This window comes from Grammomys surdaster, unplaced genomic scaffold (genome assembly GCF_004785775.1).
Source record: "Grammomys surdaster isolate TR1022 unplaced genomic scaffold, NIH_TR_1.0 216, whole genome shotgun sequence".
Lineage (NCBI taxonomy): Eukaryota > Metazoa > Chordata > Mammalia > Rodentia > Muridae > Grammomys > Grammomys surdaster.
The window spans coordinates 1,104,896-1,125,416 of record NW_021604661.1 but is presented as its reverse complement, the minus strand read 5'-3'; the positions used below and the strand labels follow the sequence as shown (position 1 = coordinate 1,125,416).

Sequence of the window (20,521 nt, the reverse complement as noted above, 5' to 3'; positions counted from 1 at the left end):
AAGAGCTGTCCTGTGCTATGTCCCCCAATGAGACAGGACAACAAGGATGGAGCATGGCTGCTTCTTATCTTTCCCTGAGACAGTTTCATATAGCTCAGGCTAGTCTTGAACCACACTATATAGCTGAAGATGACCTTGAACTCAAGAAGCCTTTGTACTGGGGGGGGGCTGATATCTTAGGCATTCTGAGCAGCCTTTGAAGGCTGGCCTGTCTCCATTAGCAAGCAGTGGTATTCACAAGGACAGCGTATTACAGAGGAAAGCCTCTCCACTGTGAGGTCGCCAAGCACCTTTGTCATCGAATCAGACCATTTGTCCCTGTGTTTTGGAGTAATCCATCATGATTGAGGCTAGCAGGAACTCTTCCGAATTGCATCCCCCCATTCCCCACAATGTTCTCATTCCTCTTCAGTTTCTGTCTCTCTTTTTTGTTTTGTTTTTAAAAGAAAGGACCAGTGTAGCTCAGATTGGCCTTGAGCTTGTTATGTAGGCTGGCTTTGAACTCCCGATTCTTCTTCCTCCACCCTCTACCTACTAGGATTACAGGTGTGTGCCACCACAATGAGCTTCTACCTTTTTTATTTGAGTCTTGCATCTGCTTCCTTTTACCTTCGTCTTCTTCTCCGGCTGTCTCTTCATTTGTCTTCCTCCTCTAGAACCTGAGGGGTGTTTTCTGGTATATGTGAGCTTCTTCCTCCCATAGGCCCTCTTTTGGGATTTGTGTTTAAAGATTTACTATCTATCTATCTATCTATCTATCTATCTACCTACCTACCTACCTACCTATCTATCCATCCATCCATCTATCTGTAAGATTTATCATTTATTTCTATTTGTATGTAGTAGGTGTGTGTGTGTGCCCTCGAGCATGTGTGCATGCAGTACCCATGGGAGCTAGAAGAAGGTATCAGAAGTTGGAGTTACATGCAGTTGTGAGCTGCTGTTGTGAGTACTGAGACGTGAACACTGGTTCTCTACAAAACAATAATAGCTGAGCCATTTCTCCAGATCTATCTTGTTTTGGTTTTTGAGACTGAGTTTCACACTGTACAAAGCTCAGGGTGTTCTCGAACTCACTGTGTAGCCTGGCCTGGCCTCAAACTCTCAGCTATCTTCCTGTCTCAGTTTCCCTGAGTGTTAGTATGTCAGACCTGAGTCATCGCCTGGAGATGTGGCCCATGGAGAGGACACAAATATACATGAAGAATTAGAGAGACATTTTGGGAAGGGGTCTCAGCATCCCTCAAAGTCTGGAACTAAATCACAAGCTCAAGTGAACATTCTCCTTTGGGATGGTTTGAATGAAAATGGCCCCCATAGGCTCATAGGGAGTGTCACTATTAGGGGGTATCCCCTTGTTGAAGTAGGTATGGCCTTATTGGAAGAAGTATGTAACTGGGAGCAGGCTCTGAGGTTTCAAAAGCTCAATGTCACTGTTTCTTCCTGCTTGTCCGCTGATCCAAATATAGTTCATTGTAGATCCAAATGTAGTTCTCAGCTCTTTCTCCAGCACCGTGTCTGCCTGTACACTGCCATGCTTCCCGCCATGATGACAATGGACTAAGCCTCTGAAACTGTAAGCCAGCCCCCCATTAAATGTTTTCCTGATAAAAGTCACCATGGTCCTGGTGTTTCTACACAGAAATACAAACTCTAAGACATCCATCCTTTTCAGTTCCCCAAGTCCTTAGATGATCCAGGCTCATGTTAAGGACACTTTCTGCCCAGAGAGACCCCCTGGCAGGCATTGCTTGCCATGAATTGGATTCTCTGCTCCCACCTCACCAGAAAGGAGTAAGCGTTCTATCTTCACTTAAATTCACATGCTGAGTGTCAGCAGGAACTTGAATCTCTGTCTTATTAAAAGCCAATGTTTTAAACATTCATTTGTAATGTGTGCACCTGCACTTTCAAATGTGTGCCACAGTGCATGTGTGGAGGTCAAAGGACAACTCACAGGGGTCAGTTCCCTCCTTCTAACATGTGGGTTTCTGGGAGTTGAACACAGGCTTGGGAGCAAATGCCATTACCAGCTGAAACATCTCACCAGCCCCTGAGGCCAAATTCTTAAGCCATTAATACACCCATTTTTATGGAACTAAAAAATGCCTGGATCCTTTCTGTTTTTATATTGTTGGTGACTGGACCCTGGACCTTGTGTGTATTGTATAAGTGACTTACCACTGAACTATATCCGAAGCCCATCTTCTATGTTAAATGGACCCACCCTTGCAAAGAGACAACTCTTGCCCCCATTTTTTTGGGGAAGCAAGACTGAACTGAGGTGCTGTGTAGTTTTCAAGGGTCAAATAGGGCATCAGGGCTCCTAGATCTCAAGTTGTTGGAGGGCACCAAGCCAGGAACTTTTCCAAGCCCATGAAAAAGCCATTATCATGGAGCTCCAGACTTGGTGAACACAAGTCATTTTGGGTACCAAGGGAGCCAACCAAATGATCAATTGGTATTCCCTATCCTATCCATTTTAAGTGGCAGCTCTTATATCGGATCCTCTAGGTTCTGCTTTGGGATTTCTGATGTCTCATCAGCTTGTCTGTCTTAGTCTGGTTTTGTTTTAGTTTTTGGTCTGTCTTCTGCCAGGTGACATCAGCTTTTTGGGGGGGATGGAAAGGGGGGTCTCTGCTGGCCTGTGAAGTTTTAAGCAAGTCCCCATGCCAAGCTCTCTGAGGGTTGCTGGTTCTCAGGCCTTCTGTATAGCACTGCACAAGTGGCTGACCTTTTGTACAGGGCACCATTCTTGGTAGCCTCCGTGTGTCCTATTCCTGTCATTGGCGCCAAGCCCAGGGTTTCCTTCAGCAGAGGGCTTTCCCTGTTCTAGTGCACAAGGCTAATGTCACTCATTTCTATTTATTGCTGTTCTCTAGGAAGTCTTCTCATCTCTGCAACCCAGCCACACCATGGAGAGTTTAAGCTTCCTCTCCAGCAGTGGAGATGGAGTGTCTAAGCAGGCGGTGGACCCTCACTGAGCCTCTGGAAAGCAAGCTGTCAGGAAGCAAACATATGGTGGGAGATTTCCTAACTTGGGAGAAGGGGTTGGTGTGCACTCCATTCCTTTTCTTTCACTTGACCATCTTTTTGTAATGTTCTAAGTCCTAAACATTAGAGACTAAAGGCCTGTGAGGATTCTCTCTGATTTTGAGAATACCTCCCAGGTAGAAACACAAATAGTAGCCACATGCCAGCATTTTCTAGGTCTAGACTTATGTAAAGGAAGAGAATTAAACAAATGGATGAGGTCACTTTTAAGCTGGATCTTGAAAAAGGAATAGAAGCGATTTCTCCAGTGGAGAAAAGCATGCAGTTCTAACCTCTCTGCTATCATTACAAGCCTGGGCCTGTCAGCCAGATGAAATGCGTGCAGAATGCTCCAAGGGAAGGGAGCTCCTGGTGACCCATATGAAGGGGCTGTAGTCGAAGGTTGCAGTAGGAAACTCCACAGTTAACAGGAGCTCAGAGATTCTGGAAATGAATTAATTGGTAACATGGGGACTGTTTCCTCCAGGTTGGACATGATGGTCGCCATCATCAATTAGAGTCTCTCAAAGAGCGGGGAGGCATACAAGGCTGGATCCCTTCTCAAGGATACAGAAGCTTGTAACAATGGCTGCAAGGAGGAAGATACTTCAGTGACACAGCTGCATGGGAGTCACTCATGCTCCTGTAAGTAAACCTGGATAAATTAATTGGTCAACGACCACCACAAAAACACCTGCTTTCTTCCAGTGCCCAGCTCTATTCTCATAGTGATATTAAACTCATTGAATACATTATTGAATCTCTATTTCATAGATGCAGTGAGAGTTGAAGAGGTTATGCAACTTGTTAAAGTTGTCTCCCTAAAACAGAGCTAAACTGGTATTGAAAGCCAGGTCTTACTTTCAGAACACACTTCCTCCTGGTTCCAGGGCTTTGACATCTGCCATCTCTACATTCTCTATGGCCTATAACCACTGTAGTTTCTTCTGGATTGTATAGGCATGTTAAGACTCTTATGTCCAAGTAAAGAAAGCAAATTTGAACAAGTTTTAGCAAGAAGGTAATTCATAAAGATGGACGGCTTCACAAAATCCAGGGATAACACAAATGGGCCTTAGTAACACATGAAGCAGGTATTTCAATGTGCCTGGGATTTTCACGTCTCATCCTCTAAATCTATCCCAAGTAGAGAAGGCGGTAGAAAAGGACTACACAGAGACAATCCAATAGGCAATTGCTCTATAAACACATATGCTATTGCCTCAACATGCATACCTCAACAAAATCCACGGATAACTGCAAGTCATAAGCAACTACTAATCCAGATATAATGGTATCAGCATGGACACATCCTTTCTTCCTCTAGTTCAGTTACAATAAAATGTGGCTCCTTGTAATCTAGAAATCTCTGATAAATGTGCTTTCCATCAACAGATTAATAGTAACAGTTTACAAATAAACACTATCAAAACTCCCTTTTAGGTAAGAAGTCACACTAGATCCATCACTAGATCTGAGGATGTATCTACTTTTTTCACCTGGATGGGTATAATGGAAATAAACTCACAGGAGTCCTCTCTTCTTATTTCCTTGCTTAACCAGTCTGTACATAGGACAGGGCTATGCTCAAAGTGAGGTTCTTAGATTTGAAAATGTGTTCAGATTTTCCAGATGGCTAGAGGGGTCTGCAAAATGCACCATTACACTCCTTTCATACCCCTGCATTGGGAGATTTGACCTACTTAACAGGCTGCAAGCAACCTCAAGTCAAATCACCAGAGAATGCAGTGTGCCATTCAGGAAAAATGGGGCTATCAAAATAATTCAGTTCATTGTACCCCATAACTGATCCACTGTAGAGCATTTACTAAAAGGGGTTTATACTTGTCAATCTTTCGGTCCTCAGAAACATGTGTATCTTTCCTCCAACTGAGAATGTCTTTCCAAAGGACCTGTGAGACATTCCTTGGAAACCTAATTGCCAGGAACAATAGGGCCTCTGTCTCTCTGTCTCTGTGTTGATAGGATAGAAATCTAATTGTCAGCCAGCATGCACATTTGGCCTAATCACATTTATATTGATCAGTCCTCCATAAATTTTTTTACTATCTTGATGCTATTCTGCCCCCACTGTGTTTCCTCTCGTATTTCCCCATTCTCCCACTCATGTCTGTGCAAGTGAGAACAAAGCTCACTTCTTTCCCTTACCACCAGTAGTTAGTGAATGCACTGTTTATAGTACTTTAACATATGTCTGGCTTTATCTTCAACACTACTAAAATCATGGATTTCTGGTCGTACACTCAGTGTTTCCAATGTTGAAAATACAGGGTGGGGCTTGGAATGATCCTGTTCAGAACAGGTGCTGTGATGTGCTGCTCCAGAATTGCTACTCTGGGTGGGCCGTTACAATCACGATTCACTAGACATGATTTTCTACTGATGAAATTTTTCTAAATTGTCAATTAAACCCTTTTGGTTTCATGTTGGGAGATTTGCCAGTAGCAAGTATTAATAACAGGTAGTAAAAATCTTGTTGTTGGTTGGTCTCCTTTCTCTTCCTTTTTCCAGTGCCGGGGATGGAACTCCTTGTCCTGCACATGCAAAGCAAGTGTTCTACCGCTGTTGCAGCTTCTGTCTCTTAGCACTCTAAGTATCTGGCTCATTCTGCTCAAGATCCTCTGGATCAGAGATCCAGAAGGAGATAGTAAGCTGAGCTGAGATTAATACTGTGAAATCTTTCCCATCCCCCTCCTGATCTGCCTTGGGGATGTTCACTTGTTTCCTAAAATCCAGTTTGATTCATTTATGGGAAATTAGCACTTTTGGCAGAGTTGGTTCATGAGGAGTTACTACTCTTTATACATGCATAGATAATTTGCTGGTGCCAGTGAAATCCTTGAAGTGGGTCTGTCACTTCTGCTGCAGCTCAGCAGGGCCCAGGGATTTCTGCCGGCAGCAATCAAAAGCTGAGTTTGTTTGTATTTGTTTGTGGTGCTGAGGAATGGAAGCTGGATAAGGACTCTACCACTGAACTTCATGCCCAGCTCCAGGGCTTTTGCATCCCAGGAACCATAATTAACTGGTTCACTGCCATATCTTACAAAATGTGTCAACCCCCTTCCCATCAATGGATTCGAGAAGATTCCATCTGTGTCAGTTCCACATGCTTTGGTCTTATAATTTGCCACACCTCATTTCTGGATTGATTATTCTCTTTGTAACCAAATGTAATGAGCTCACATCTTAGTGAGAGTGCAAAAGGCTAAACAGCACAACCAAGCCATGAAAGAGTGAAGAAAAATTTATTACTCAAAGCAGATAAGAAATCCATGAGTGTCTCAACCAGCCCGACTTTGGGATTTCCTTGACTAGTGCAACGGAGACAGATGTACTGAGAAGCTGGGACTGGATAGGCCTTGTGCAGTCCCAAGTATGCTGTTTATAAGATCATCATTTAAGAGAGAAGGATACAAATTCTAGACATACTTAGCTCAAGTTCACAGGGTGTTAAAATGGGGGAAGAAGAGTACATTTGAGAATTCTCAGCTTGTATTGTAGCTGAAAATAACAGAAAGGACATTTTGTATGTGTGCACAGGTTCACTTGTGTGTCTTGGTGTGCATTCTTATGTATGTCTATGTAACGCCAGAGGGCAAAGGTTGTATTCTTCAGGGATCTTCCACCTCAGTTTTTGAGACAGGGTCTCTTATTGGCCTGGAACTCAGCAATTAGACTAGGCTGCTTGGCCACTGAATACCAGAAATCTATTTGGCTTTACTTCCCCAGCACTGGGACTACAAATGCACTGCACTGAGCTGGCTTTTTGATGTGGTCTCTGAGGATTGAATCTAGGTCCTCATGCTTGCAAAGCAAGCATTTTAACCCAAGAGCCATCTCACCAGCCCAGAAAGGATGATTTGAAAGTAGATTAATATGAGTTTCCATCTACAAGTATGTCACTTGTGGCTAACAGTTTCATAAGTGGCTTATGATCTAATTATTTTTGAAGTTGGAAAGCACTAATTTCAAAGTTGTGGCAATCCTCCTACCTTGACCTTCCGAATGATGGGTTTAGAGATGTAAGCCAACACACCCAGTTAAAATTATAAGCATATGTGGACATGACAGGATTTATTTACTTCCTTGGTTCTTTGAAATTATTGGGTAGCCTAGGCTGGCCTGGAACTTAAGGTGATTGTCCTATTTCAATCTCCTGATTACTGGGATTGCAGGCATATACCACCATGCCTAAGATAACAGTTTTTGCAGTAACCTTATGAAGTTAACAACAAGAGGGCTACTTTTTAGGAAAGGGATGCTGGGCAAACTGTCTAGTAAGCACATTTTACTAAAAACATCTATTCTTTCCATCTTTCATCCCTTCAAGCTACTGCCTTTCCTTTCATGCTGTCTCCCATCCCTGCCATTCGGGATCTAGTACTCTTATGACAAATCTCTTTTTAGAATTTGCAACCTGTTTGCATTTTCATCCTAATGGACTATTCTGATGTCATTTCTGGGGTTCTGCACTTTCATGTTCTGTAAATTCCAAGCACTGCAGATCTTGTTTTCTGCTGTACTCTGGCTGAAGGAATGAGTCCTAAAAGCTTGACAGAAGACAGACTCTACGTGGATGTCATTGGAGAAGCATACTGAAACATACTTTTCAAAAGACTGTGATCAAATTAGAACCTTTGCAACTATTTTGAATTGCTCCCACATGGGCAAATTTACTAGGTTGGAAAACAAATCCCCTAACCATATGGCATGGCTTAGTGAGTACCGATAAGGTCTAAGTTGTAGTTGAATTCGAGTGGGTGTTTAATCTTCCTGACCAGAGATCCTGAGGCAAACTATAGTCAATTTCATTTTGTCTATGTATTCATTGTCTTAAGTAAATGTTTTACCATTCATAAGGGAGACAACTCTTCAAAGTATGACAGAAGCTAAAAACAAGTGGATTGATATAGAAATGGTAGTGGTTGCTATGTTTCATATGTGTTCTTTCCCATTCATTAAAAGTTGTATGTATCATCTTTTATATGGAAGGGAAATTTCTCCCTCTCTGGGAACTTTAGCTCACTTTAGCCAAATTCTACCAATTCACAGTACTTCCTTTCCCATGATGCATCATCTCCATTCCTTTCCCTGGGCATAGTGGTACAATATCCTGAGGCAACTCAGTTGGATACTAGGAGATTTGTTGCAAATCCTATACACACATTTTCATGCCCCACTTCTTCTGACACTATGAACATCAAGGCCTGACAGGGGTGATCCCCCTGGTTCAAAGACTGCATCCTGAGGCCAGCCAGGAAAAAACTACAACTCCCAGGATGCTCATCCTCCCCGCCCCTGTACCCCTCCCCCAGCTAGAAATCGAGTATCACAGAGAAGACGAGGCAACATGGCTCCCGGAGGTGGAAGGCAGAGGCTTCACCCCCTTTGAAGCGGTGAAGAAGAGCAGCGGAGGGGAACGGGAAAAGAGAAGTGACTACGACCTGTCATCGTTTTTATCTTCCCAGCCTCTTCTGAGTCTGGTCAGCCTCACCTCTGCTCTCCACCCGCACCCAGTCTGTGGTCTCCTCCCCTCCCCGCCCACGTTCCCTTGCCCCTCCCGCTCTCAAACCCTCTCCTCGCCCCCCCTCGCCCCTACCCCCCGCGGAGTGCGCACGCGCCCGCCTCCAGCTTCGCGCGGGGATCGCCGACTGGCCCGCTTGCGCAGCCGCTGTTCCTTCTGCCCACGGAGGAAGCATGGGCGTCCAGGGCTTCCAAGAGTTCCTGGAGAAGCGCTGTCCCGGGGCTGTGGTGCCTGTGGACCTCCTCAAACTCGCGCGCACCGTCTCGCGCCAGCAGCAGCAGCAGCACCTGCACCGCCAGCTGCCGCCAGCAGCCCTAGCGCCAGGGGCTCCACGCATCACCAGGGGCTCTGCTCCTCTGCCGCCGCCGCTCCCGCCCGCTGCCTTTGGTGCTTACTCCGGGGGCGCGGGGCCGACTCGGCACCATCACCCTGCTCACCATTTCCACCACCATGGCCAAGCGCCGCCAGGGCTGCATCCGCCGCCGCCCCCTCCGCTGCCTGGGGCTCGGGTATTGGTAGACGCGGGCTCGGCGCTGCCGCGGCTCTATGGTGGCTACCAGACGGATTGGGTTTGTGGCGGCCAGTGGAATGCCATGCTGGGCTACTTGTCAGCGCTGTGCCAGGCTTGTGCCTATCCGGGCGGAGACGGCCTGGAGCTGGTGGTCATGTTCCCTGGGGGCCTGGGGAAGGACCGACTGGCCGAGTGGGGCCGTCGGTGCCAGGCGGAGCGGCAGACTGCGCAACTGATCGTGGGACACGTGGGCAACAAGGGCACCCCTCCACCGCGGGCCTGGTTCCTGCCACCTGCCTGTCTGAGCCACTGCGTGAGGCTAGCACTCATCCGCTTCCGGGTCAAGGTGAGGGAGGGGTTAGATTTTAAATAAAATGCCCCACACCTGTTCCTTCCAGACTAAACACCTAACCATTCACCGACTTACCTGCCACCCACTCAGTCAGCTAACTTACCGGCGACCATTTTATCCACTTGTGTCCCCGTCATATGGCCTACCAATCCCTTATCTACATGATTGTATCTCTATCCTTGCCATCCCAGTAAGCCCCTTTACTTATGCAATTGGCCTACCTGTTGGTTCTAGCAGAATTGACTCAAAATTTCTTTGGGGCTTCATGTTTCTCTTGCTATCTATCATCCCCCTCAAACTGAAATATGTTTTTTCTTCATTTTCTAGTTGACATTCCCTCCTCTATATCTGTTTTCAACCCCATGGCAAATAAAACAGATGTTAGTCCAACACCTTTGCTCTATATTTTCCCCCATTTGGCACCTAGTACTTCTTTTTTACCCATCCATTGAGTCCTTTTCATTTCAACATGCTTTTATCTTGGCACGCCTTAGCCCAAACAATTCACTGATTGAGTCACTATTCAGGAAGATGAACACGTTCAGTAGGGGGTTTCAAAGACGGGGGAAGGGGGGCGGTGAGGGGGGTCGCTTTCAAAAACCCTGAGATGCCATTCTTGGCCTTGGAAGATCAAATGCGCAACATTACTTAATGGTGTAAATATGCATGGTGATTCTGTTTTTCTGGTTAGTAAGTACTGTACCTGTTTGGGTAGGTGGGTGGGTTGATAATCTGTGGGCTAAAATGGTTCAGGGAAACTTCCTGAAAAAGATAGACCTTACCTAAGACTTCGAGAACGGGCTAGATTTGAATGGTTCACAGGTTTTGGAGGAGGTTGTTTAATTAAAGAGGTTGAAGAAATCGGGCAGAGGCAAAAAGAAATACCAAGTTCATGAGGCTCCATGGATTTAAATCTAAGGCCAGCCTCTGAGTAGTTGGGCTACTGCATATGGAGCCTGGGGAAAGCTTGGCAGCATCCCCGGTCTTGGCACCATTGCTATTACGCTGTTGCTTTCCCATACTCTTAGGTTTCAAGTTCCTACGTGTAGAGAATAGCAAGGCTTGAGAAGTAAGGAGGTGGGCAGGAAGAAGGAAAAGAAAAGCGCTACAGGGTTAGGTGGGAAGAAACTGCAAACCCATTTTCTAACCAGAGTTTTGGGGGATGTCCTCTCAGGATTGGGAATTTGGGGATTCTGAAACAAAACAGGTGGCAGCTGGTAGAGTAAGGAGGGAACAGAGGCAGAAAGATCCGCTACATAGAGAAGTTTGCGACGGTTATAGAATGTGACTAGAATCCTACTACACTAGACATACAGGACTCAGCACCAAATCTGTGCCTTGGCTGGGTAGATTATAGCTTTTCTAATTTGACAAGCCAGTAATGAGCTGGGGGCTTAGCTCAGTGGTAGAGTGTCCTTACTAACCAGGAGGCCCTTGCTTCAATCTCCTGACACTACGCATGCAAAAAAATCTAATCATGAGCTAACTTAAAATATAACTGTAATAAAACTCCACTTGCTCGATCTCCTGACTGAACATTTTAAGCAGACTCACAGTCTTTCCTTCCAAGTTGTTTTGGATGGCACCACCCAGGCTTTAAGGAATTTTTTTACCCCGTTATTTTTTTATCCTGCTATTGCTGGCAGTTTGACTGTTGACTAGTGATGACTATGTTAGAGGGGCAGGGTTTTCCTTTCTTTTTTATTGAGGGGGCTGAGGGTGGTTCTGGGGAAGGGCGGTACTAATTGTTTTTACATCTGCAGCTCTTAAGAGCTTTAAAATTCCCGTTGGATCTTTACAGTAACTCATGAAGCAGTAAGACCCCTGTCTTCCAAATGGGGAAACTCAGACCCAGGAGCTTTACGCGCTTGCCCAGAGATGATGTAGTAATAAATGATAGAGCTGAGATTCTGGGCTTGATGTCCATGCAATCTGACTCCACAGCTCGTGCTCTTAACAGCTGTGTTCAAAGATGAATCTTTCTAAAGAGGCACTAGGATCAGATTATTTCCACCCTGGAAGAAATACCTCATTGGCACCTGAATAAAAACAGGTTTGGTTTATTCATTTGTGTTATTCTGTTACTGAGTCCTTCCTGTAGGGTAAGGCTCTCCAGTAGGTGAGGGTTTAATGAAGACTGAAAAAAAAATTCCAGATACTCTGTGCAAAAATTGCTCTTGATAAAAAATGTAGCCTATGTACAGGGGGTGTGGTAACTTCTTAATGAGCAAGTAAAACTCTAGAGCGCCTGTACGGATTGGCCAGAAGAATACAACAGATAGTGGCTAACGGCCTGGGGACCTAAAGCAGCCTGTGTGTGCTTTGAGTAGGTTGCTTATTTATAGCATATTTACAAATATTTTTTTCTGAATAGGTTTTGATTGCTGGTTGGCAGGAGAGAGGAACACTGTAGGTTTGTGGTTTATTCATATCCTCCACCAGTCAAGAAATTTGAGAACCAAGTGTAAATATATTTTGTCATATTTAGCACAGTTTTTTTTGAGGCAAGTTCTCATGTTGTCCAGGCTACCCTTGAATTTGATATATAGCCAAGGCTGACCTTAAATTCTTCCTCATTCTCCTGCCTCCCATTTCTAAAGTGCTGAGGTTACAAGAGTTCACCATCATACATGGTGCAGTCTCATTTAAAAAAAAATCACAACAGTGGTCATGGGGCATTCCTCTATGCCCGTGTAATTCCACCTACTCAGGAAGCTGAGTCAGAGGATAGTTTGAGCCTTGGAGTTTGAGTCAACCTGGTAATATAGACACCATGTGTAAGTAAATATCCCAGTAATCCATAAAAGATCATGGCTCAGATAGATCCTAAGAGACTGGAGGAGTGACTTCTAAAAAGGTTTAGTGTGGTAGGTATGATGGCATGTACATCTTGTCCCAGTATTTATGGAGCCTGAGGCAGTTTTGAACTCCATACTGTGACATGTCTCAAAAAACAAAGTGAAGAGCAGAGAACCTGAATTCAGTTCCCAACAATTATCTGTAACTCCAGCTCTAGAGAGCTGACACTCTATTCTGGATTCTGTGAGTGTGTACACATGAGCACGCACACGCATACACAAAATAAGGCAAAAATGTAAACTGTGACTTAAAAATGACTCCAGAAATATATAGTGTTGATATTCTCAGTGAGTTCTCTTGGCTGTGACCAGTGACTTTTGTTGTTAGAGTAATGAAGAATGTCTTGGATTGTGGCACAGGCATGCAAGGGTATGGGTCAATAACTGTTCCTTGCCTTTTCAGAGCTGCGGTCTGTCTTGAAGGTGGTAATTTTTCACATGGGTGATTTGCATGTGTAGCATTTCTTTTGTTTGAATATTAGTGCTTCAGAACAAAAAACTGGATCTTCATTGTCCCTTGGTTTTGTTCTTTATAGTTGAAGAAGGCAGGATGAGCCATTATTTCTAGGCTCATTTTCATTTTTCATAGAGAATATATAAGTGGGAGGATTAAATACTTGATAAAGTGCTGGGTTGTCTTTTTAGCTTTAGACAAGTTTGTACTTCATAAAATGTCTGATGTTTAGTTTTGACATGAATTTGTAATTTCATTTGTTATAGGTATTTGCTCAGTGCACTTTTGTGCGTGAAAACAACCCATAGCAAGACATTTTGCTACCCCTCAAGGGCCTGCCCATTGTTCTCCAAAGGGTCTCAGAAACAGAGCAACTTTAAGTAGGTTTACACTGAGATTCAGACGATAATGTGGTGTGATGCAGGAGAATGGAAGCTTTAGTGAATCGTTATTGTAAAAGAGCAAAACAATAACCAGCACATAAAGTGCTCTGCTTCCCTGCTGTATGTTTTCAAAGGAGGCTAAATGGATCTATGAAAAGAAAGAAAGCTTGCTTGTATCAGAAATCATATTGGTGGTACACGACTAACCAGACTGAGACATCTGACCAGATGTGGGTGTCATTTTGTGCTCTCTTCCTCCAGGAAGGAAATGGCTGGTGTGCCTCCTGATTGTTTACTAATCCTGTCATCCAGACCCTGAAAAGTTCAAGGCTCTTCTAGACGGGACATGATCATAAGAGTAATAATCACTGTTACTTCTTGAACACCAAGTTGGGTATAAAATGAGTTTTAAACACAGTGTCTTGTTTAATTCTCACAGATTTCCTCCCCATTTTACAGTTAAAGAACTGAAGGGCAAAGGGGTAAAATGGCAGTTGGGGATACAGCTCAGTGTTGAACAAGGAAGATTAAGTTTACTCCCCAGGATCAAAGCCAAACCAAACCAAACCAACCGAACAAACAAAAACCAACAAGTGATTTAAAAATATTTTGGTGCTGTGCACGGTAGGTACATATTGTATCACTGAACCAAAACCCAGGTCCAGTAATTTTCTTTGGAGGCAGAGAGGGCTCTGGTAAGTGAGAGATAAAGACTATTGCTTTTAGATCTCTATTGCTTAGTCCTTCTGAAGGAGTCCATGACATTTCCTTCTTTTTGAACATTTTTGTGTAGGGTTGTGTACTTTTCTTGACTAAGTGCAAAGAAACAGTAAGAATTGTTGAGCATTGCGTTCGTGCCAGCAGTGCCGAAATCCACAGTCCTGCCAGTACAAGACAAATGTGTTAGCTAATTGCCAAGTGAGTCACACAGTGATGTTGAGGAATTCAGAAGTAGCAATATCTTTCTATGCAAAATAATTGAGGGGTGTGTTTGTGTGTGTGCGTATGTGTGTGTGTGTATGTATCTGCCAGTGAAACCTGAAATCACACATGTAGATGAGCACACTTCCCTTGAGCTATATCCCTGATCTCATAATAATCTTTAAAATATAAACCAATGTTACTCATTTCCTTAAGCCATTATCTTTACCTCCTTTCCACCATTAGTCTTGAAAAAGACTATTCTCCTTCCTTAACCTGTTGCTATTCAAAAGGGTTTTTTTTTTATCTGGGGCTGGGGGATATGGATGTATGTGGGTGCATATAAAATGGGTACATGTGCACCACTCTGAGTGTGGAGGTCAGAGGATAAACCAGTTCTCATCTACCATGTGTGTCCCGGGGATTGAATTCAGGTCATCAGACTTGGCAAGTGCATTAACCTGCTAAGCCCTTTCCCTCGCCTTCTATCGTCACTTTAAAAAACATTACAAAATTCTCTTACATTTACTTATTTGTGTTATACCTGTATATGTGTATGTTCATGTATATGTATGGGTTACACCTGTATATGTGTATGTATGTGTATATGTATGGGCACAAGTGTACCATGGTTCATGTGTGAACGTCAGAGGACACCTTGTGGGGGTCAGTTCTCTTCATCACTTGGGTTCTGGAAGTGGAACTCAGGTTGTTAGACCTTTACCAGCTGCACTATTTTGATGGCCCTGAATGACATTTTTCGTTAGCATACACAGTACTGGGTTTCATTATAATCTGTTCATATGTAAAAACCGTTGTACTTTTGTCATATTTGCTTGCATCGTTACCCTTTTTGCCCCCTGCTGTTGCCCTGCCTCTTCCCAAATAGTATTGTTTTCATGCCATTTGTATTTATATGTGCAAATACATACATGCATACATATAGCTTTCATGTCATGAATTTTAAACATCTTGATTCTCCATATGCAAGAAAGTGTGTGATACTTGATTCTCTTTTCCTGTTCGTTCCCTACTTTGGTTCCCTGTTTGCCATTAATTCTCTTCCTCCATCAAATATCCCCCTTTCCACTTCCATGCCTCATACATACCTATAGATATTAAATAAATATTTTATATTTATAACATTCATATATTAAAATATAAAATATGTGATAGAATATATGTTTGTATTTTGAGCCTGACTTATTTCATTTAATATGATGTTGTGTTGCATGCATTTTCCTGAAAATGACATAATTTTGTTCTTGTCTCTAAGTAGAACTACATTGTATGCTTGTGCGTGTGTGCACCACACACATAAACACACCTGCCATGTTTGCTATCCATTCATTTGTTGATGAATGTTTAGGATTACAGCATATCATGGCTTCTTTGGTACTGCTTCAATAAACATGGATCTACACATGTCTGTGGTGTACCAACTTAGATTCCTTAGGATAATATATATGCCCAGGAGTGATATAACTAGATCATATAGTAGTTCTCTTTTAGTTAGTTGATGAACCTCCATAATGATTTCAATACTGACTGAGCTAATTTACATTCCTGCTAGAAGTATACAATAATTCACTCTGTGTGTGTGCATGTGTGCATGTGTTGTAGCTCAGGCTGGCCTCATATTCTTGATATCCTTGAACTCCCTCTCCTCCAATTTTTTTTAAGACATGATCTTGCTATATAGCACTGCCTGACCTAAACTTACCAACTCTGCCTTCCCAGTACTGGAAATCCAAGTGTGTGCACCACCACACTCGGTTTATTTGGTTCTGGGGATCAAATTGAAGGCCTTGTATATGCTAGGCAAGTGCTCTACCAGCTGAGCTACATGCCCAGCCTAGGCTTCTTCCCCTCCCCACTGCATCCTTACCCACCTCCATGGTACTGGAATTAAGGGCATGTACTACCATGCCCAAACAATATATATTTCTACCAAGTTCCTTGGTGGTGATGGTTGTAGTCAAGGTTACATTTGTTTTGTCTTTGAGACAGGTCTCTCTATGTAGCCTTTGCTGGCTTGTAACTCAGTATGTATTGTAGACCAGGATGACCTTAACTCAGAGATCCCCCTACCGAGGCCTTAAAGTACTAGGGTTAAGGGCATGTGCCACCGTGCCAGCTTTGCACCTTTATCCATATCCTTTATTATTTGTTTTGGTTGTGATAGCCATTTTGAATAGAGTGGGGTGTGTTCTCAGTGTAGTTTTCATGACAGCTAAAGATGATGAACATTTTCCAAACATTTATTGGCTGTTTGTAATTTTTAGAATTACTTAGTCAATAGCCAATTTCTTATGGATTAGATAACTGGGGAAGAGTTTAATGTTCTATTTTATTACTTTTATAATATACACTTGATGTTAATCCCCTATCAGACTGCAAAGGTTATCTATTCTGCAGGCTGACTCTTCACTCTGTTATTTTTTTGTTCAGAAATGTTAATTCTGTGCAATGTCATTTGGCAGTACTTTCAATCCCTTCATAAATATTGGAGCCTTTGAGGAAGCCCTTGCATACACTTATCTCTTGAAGTGTCCCCCCACTCCCCGTGGCAGTTTTAGAGTGTTGGATCTTGAGTTATTTGATCATTTTGAGCTAATTTTTGTGCAGGGTGAAAGATGACGATCTAGTTTCATTCTTCTCTCTGTGGCTATGCAGCTTTTACACCATTTTCTTTGATGAATGTTTCTAGTACCTTGTTAAGAATGAAGAGCCTGTAGCTGCATGAGTTTTTTCCCATCTGTTTTTGTGCCCAAACTATGCTGTATTTGTTCTTCTGTCTGTAGTGAAACTTCCAGCATTATATTTACTGATTGGGATAGCTTTGACTATTCCTGGTTTTCATGGGTCTATATTCATTTTAGAAATTTGTTTCTATATCGATGTAGGATGCCTTTGGAATTTTTATAGGGACTACATTAAATCAGATCTGTAGATTGCTTTCACGAGTAGGCCATTTTCACATTTCATACACACACATTTGTTTACTTTTGTGTGTTTCTATGTGGGTGAGTGTATATGTGCCATGACATGTGTGTAGGTCAGAGAACAACTTATGGGAGTCAGTTCTCTCCTACTACATGTATCCTGGGGATCAAACTCAAGTCGTTAAGCTAAGCCATTTTGCTGACCTTATTTTAGTTTTAAAAATTAGATTTTGTGTGTGTGTGTGTGTGTGTGTGTGTGTGTCTAGGCCAGAGAACAAATTGTAGGAGTCAGTTGTCTTCTTCAAACATTTGGGATGGGACTGAAGTCTTCAAGTTTGGCGGGACATTCTAGTCCACAGCTTGGTGGCACACACTTCTACCATGTGAGTCATTTTGTAGGCCCAGGTGTCATAGTCTTGATAGACAATCCATGAGCATGAGTGGTCTGTCCATTTTCTAGTGTCTTCAATTTCTTCAGCATTCTAAACTGTTTTTTTTTAAAGCAATCTTTCACCTCCTTGGTGTTTTAAGGGCTATTGAGAATAAGATTTTTTAATTTCTAATTTTTTCTGGAGTTCTTTCTCAAACTATTCATTAATACACAGAAACAGTACTGATTCTTGTATGTTGATTTTTGTATCTTCCTACTTTAGTGAAAGTTTATTAGATCTAAGAGTTTTATGGTGGTGTCTTTAATGTTTTTAAATAGGGATAATTTGACTTCTTCCTTTTGTACTTGCTTTTTTCTTTTGCCTTATTGCTGTAGCTTAGACTTGAAATGTTCTGGATAAGGGCAGAGATAGTGGGAACACCATTGTCTAGTTCCTGATCTTAAAACAAATACTTTAATTTTTTTGCATTTGTTATAATTTTTATAACATTTTTAATTTTAAAATTTATTTTGTCTCCCCTTTGCCTCTAAAAGGGTGCTCACCCACCCTCCCACCCACCCACTTTTGCCTCACTGTTCTAATATCTCCTTTCTCTGGGGCATCAAGCCTCCACAGGGCCAAGCACCTCCCCTTCCACTGATGCCAAATAAGGCCATCCTCTGCTACATGTGTAGCTGGAGCCATGGTCTGGTAGTTAGTCACTGGGAGCTCTGAAGGATCTGGTTAGTCGATACTGTTGTTCTTCTATGGGGTTGCAATCCCCTTCAGCTCCTTCAGCCCTTCCCCTAATTGTTCCATTGGAGTCCCCAAGCTCAGTTCAGGTGCTGACATAGCCTCTCAGAGGACAGACATACCAGGTTCTTGTCTGCAAGCACATCTTGGCATTTTTTTGTATGTTTCTAGTTTCTTCAGGTTTTTCTTTATAATGAAATGATGTCGCCTTTTCTATATCTCTATGATGACTGTGTGACTTCTATCCTTGATTCTGTTTGTGTGTTATATTACATTTATTGATTTGTATATGTTATACCATTCTTGCATCCCTGGAATGAAACCAAGTTGACAGTGGTTTTTTTTTTTTTTTTGGTAGGAGGTGTGGGGATGAAGACAGAATCTTAATGTGTAGCTCTGATTGTTCTAGAACTCACTCTGTAGACCAGGCTGGCCTCGAACTCAGAGATCTACCTGCCTCTGCCTCCCAAGTGCTGGGATTACAGGTGTGTACCACTATGCTCAGCTTACAGTGGCATCTTTTTTAATGTGTTGTTGAATTCAGACTGCAAGTATTTTGAAAACCTTTGCATTGGCAGTGTGATGGTACATGACTTTAATCCCAGCAGAGGCAGGTGAATCTATGTGAGTTCAAGACAAGAGCAAGTTTCAGGACAGCCACAGCTGTTACAGCTCTGTCTCGAAAAACAAATAGACAAGCAAAACAAAACAAATCAAAAAAGAAGAAGCCGGGCAGTGGTAGTGCACGCCTTTAATCCCAGCCCTTGGGAGGCAGAGGCAGGCAGATTTCTACATTCAAGGCCAACCTGGTTTACAGAGTGAGTTCCAGGACAGTCAGGGCTACACAGAGAAACCCTGTCTTGAAAAACCAAAAACCAAACCAACCAACCAAACAAACAAACAAAAAGAAAAAGGAAGAAGAAAATATTTTGCGTCTATGTTCATAAAGTACTTGAGTCTATAGTTTCTTTTTATGTTGTGTTTTCATTATGGTTTTGACATGAAAAATACTGCCTTCATAAAATGAATTTCTTACTGATTCTTTAAATTTTGGTTTGGAGATCTTCGATGTTAATTTTTTCTTAAAAGTCTGGCAGAGGGGTTGGAGAGATGGCTCAGAGGTTGAGAGTACTGACTGTTCTTCTGGAAGTCCTGAGTTCAATTCCCTGCAATCGCAACCATCTATAATGAGGTCTAGCGCCCTCTTCTGGCATACAGGCATATGTATATGCAGTCAGAATACTGTGTACATAATAAATAAATCTTAAAAAAAAGTCTGACAGAATTGGTCTGTAAACCTGTCCAGTTTTGGTGTTTTAGGATAGGAGACTCTTTGTTTCTGCTTCAGTTTTGTTGCTTTTTATAGATCTGTTAAGATTATTTACATCTTCTCCATTTAATTTTGATATGTCATACACATGACTTAGGAGTTTAATTTAGCTTTTTATTTTTAACATGGATACATTTATTTATATGATTATTTATTGTGTATGTGTCTGGATGCATATGTGCCATAGTGCACATGTAGAGGTCAGGGACCTGACCTGCCTTTGTATGTTCTCAAGGTTATATTTAATTTTTATTTGGTTCTAGGGTTTAAAAAACATTTCCTTGGTGATTTCTTCCATGATCCAGTTATCATCCAAGAGTGTGTTGTTAAGCCAGGTATTAGGTGTCTGTAATTGCAGCAGTTGAGAGGTTGTGCTTAGAGGATTACCCTGAAGTTGAGGCCTATCTAGGTATATAGCAGATGCCAGGATAGTCAGTTCTACATAACAAGACTCAAAATACAAACTAAAAGAATGTGTTGCTTAATCTCTATGCATTTGCATAATTTCTGTTGTTTCTTTTGCTGTCAGTTTCTAGTTTTGTTACACTATGATTTGATAAGATATAGCAGATTATCTTGATTCTTTTGTGTTTCTTAAAGACTTGCTTTATGACACAGGGTTTCTCTGTGTAGCTCTGGCTGTCCTGGAATTCTCTGTGTAGACCAGGCTGGCCTTGAATTCACAGAGATCTGCCTGCCTCTGCCTCCAGAGTGCTGGGACTAAAATCGTGTGCCACCACTGCCCAGTGGCTTATGGTTTTATTTGGGTACCTTTTTAAGGAGCAATTGTCCCTTGCATGCTCTCTCTTCAGTACCACTCAGAAAGGAGAAAAGAAACTGCTGTAATAGTAACAATGCCAGGTGAAATCAGATTTAAAAATACACTTCCAAGTTGGTGAGCCTGCAACCTGAGCTCAATCCCAGGACCTACATAATGGAAGGAGAGAACGAATTCCAGTACTGCCACAGGCCATCCTCAGACCTCCACACACATATCATAGAATGTGTGTACACAGAAACACACACACACACACACACACACACACACACACACACACACACACA

The 20,521-nt window shown here is 42.6% G+C and overlaps 1 protein-coding gene across 1 annotated transcript in view; it reads left to right on the top strand.

The window, feature by feature from the left end:
• The first annotated feature begins 8,751 nt into the window (after positions 1-8,751).
• Positions 8,752-20,521, top strand: part of Fam120c (family with sequence similarity 120C) — a 132,218-nt gene continuing 120,448 nt past the window's right edge. The window contains exon 1 of the mRNA XM_028772643.1: positions 8,752-9,435. Coding sequence (XP_028628476.1) covers positions 8,752-9,435 — 684 coding nt within the window. The remainder of the gene's footprint in view (positions 9,436-20,521) is intronic.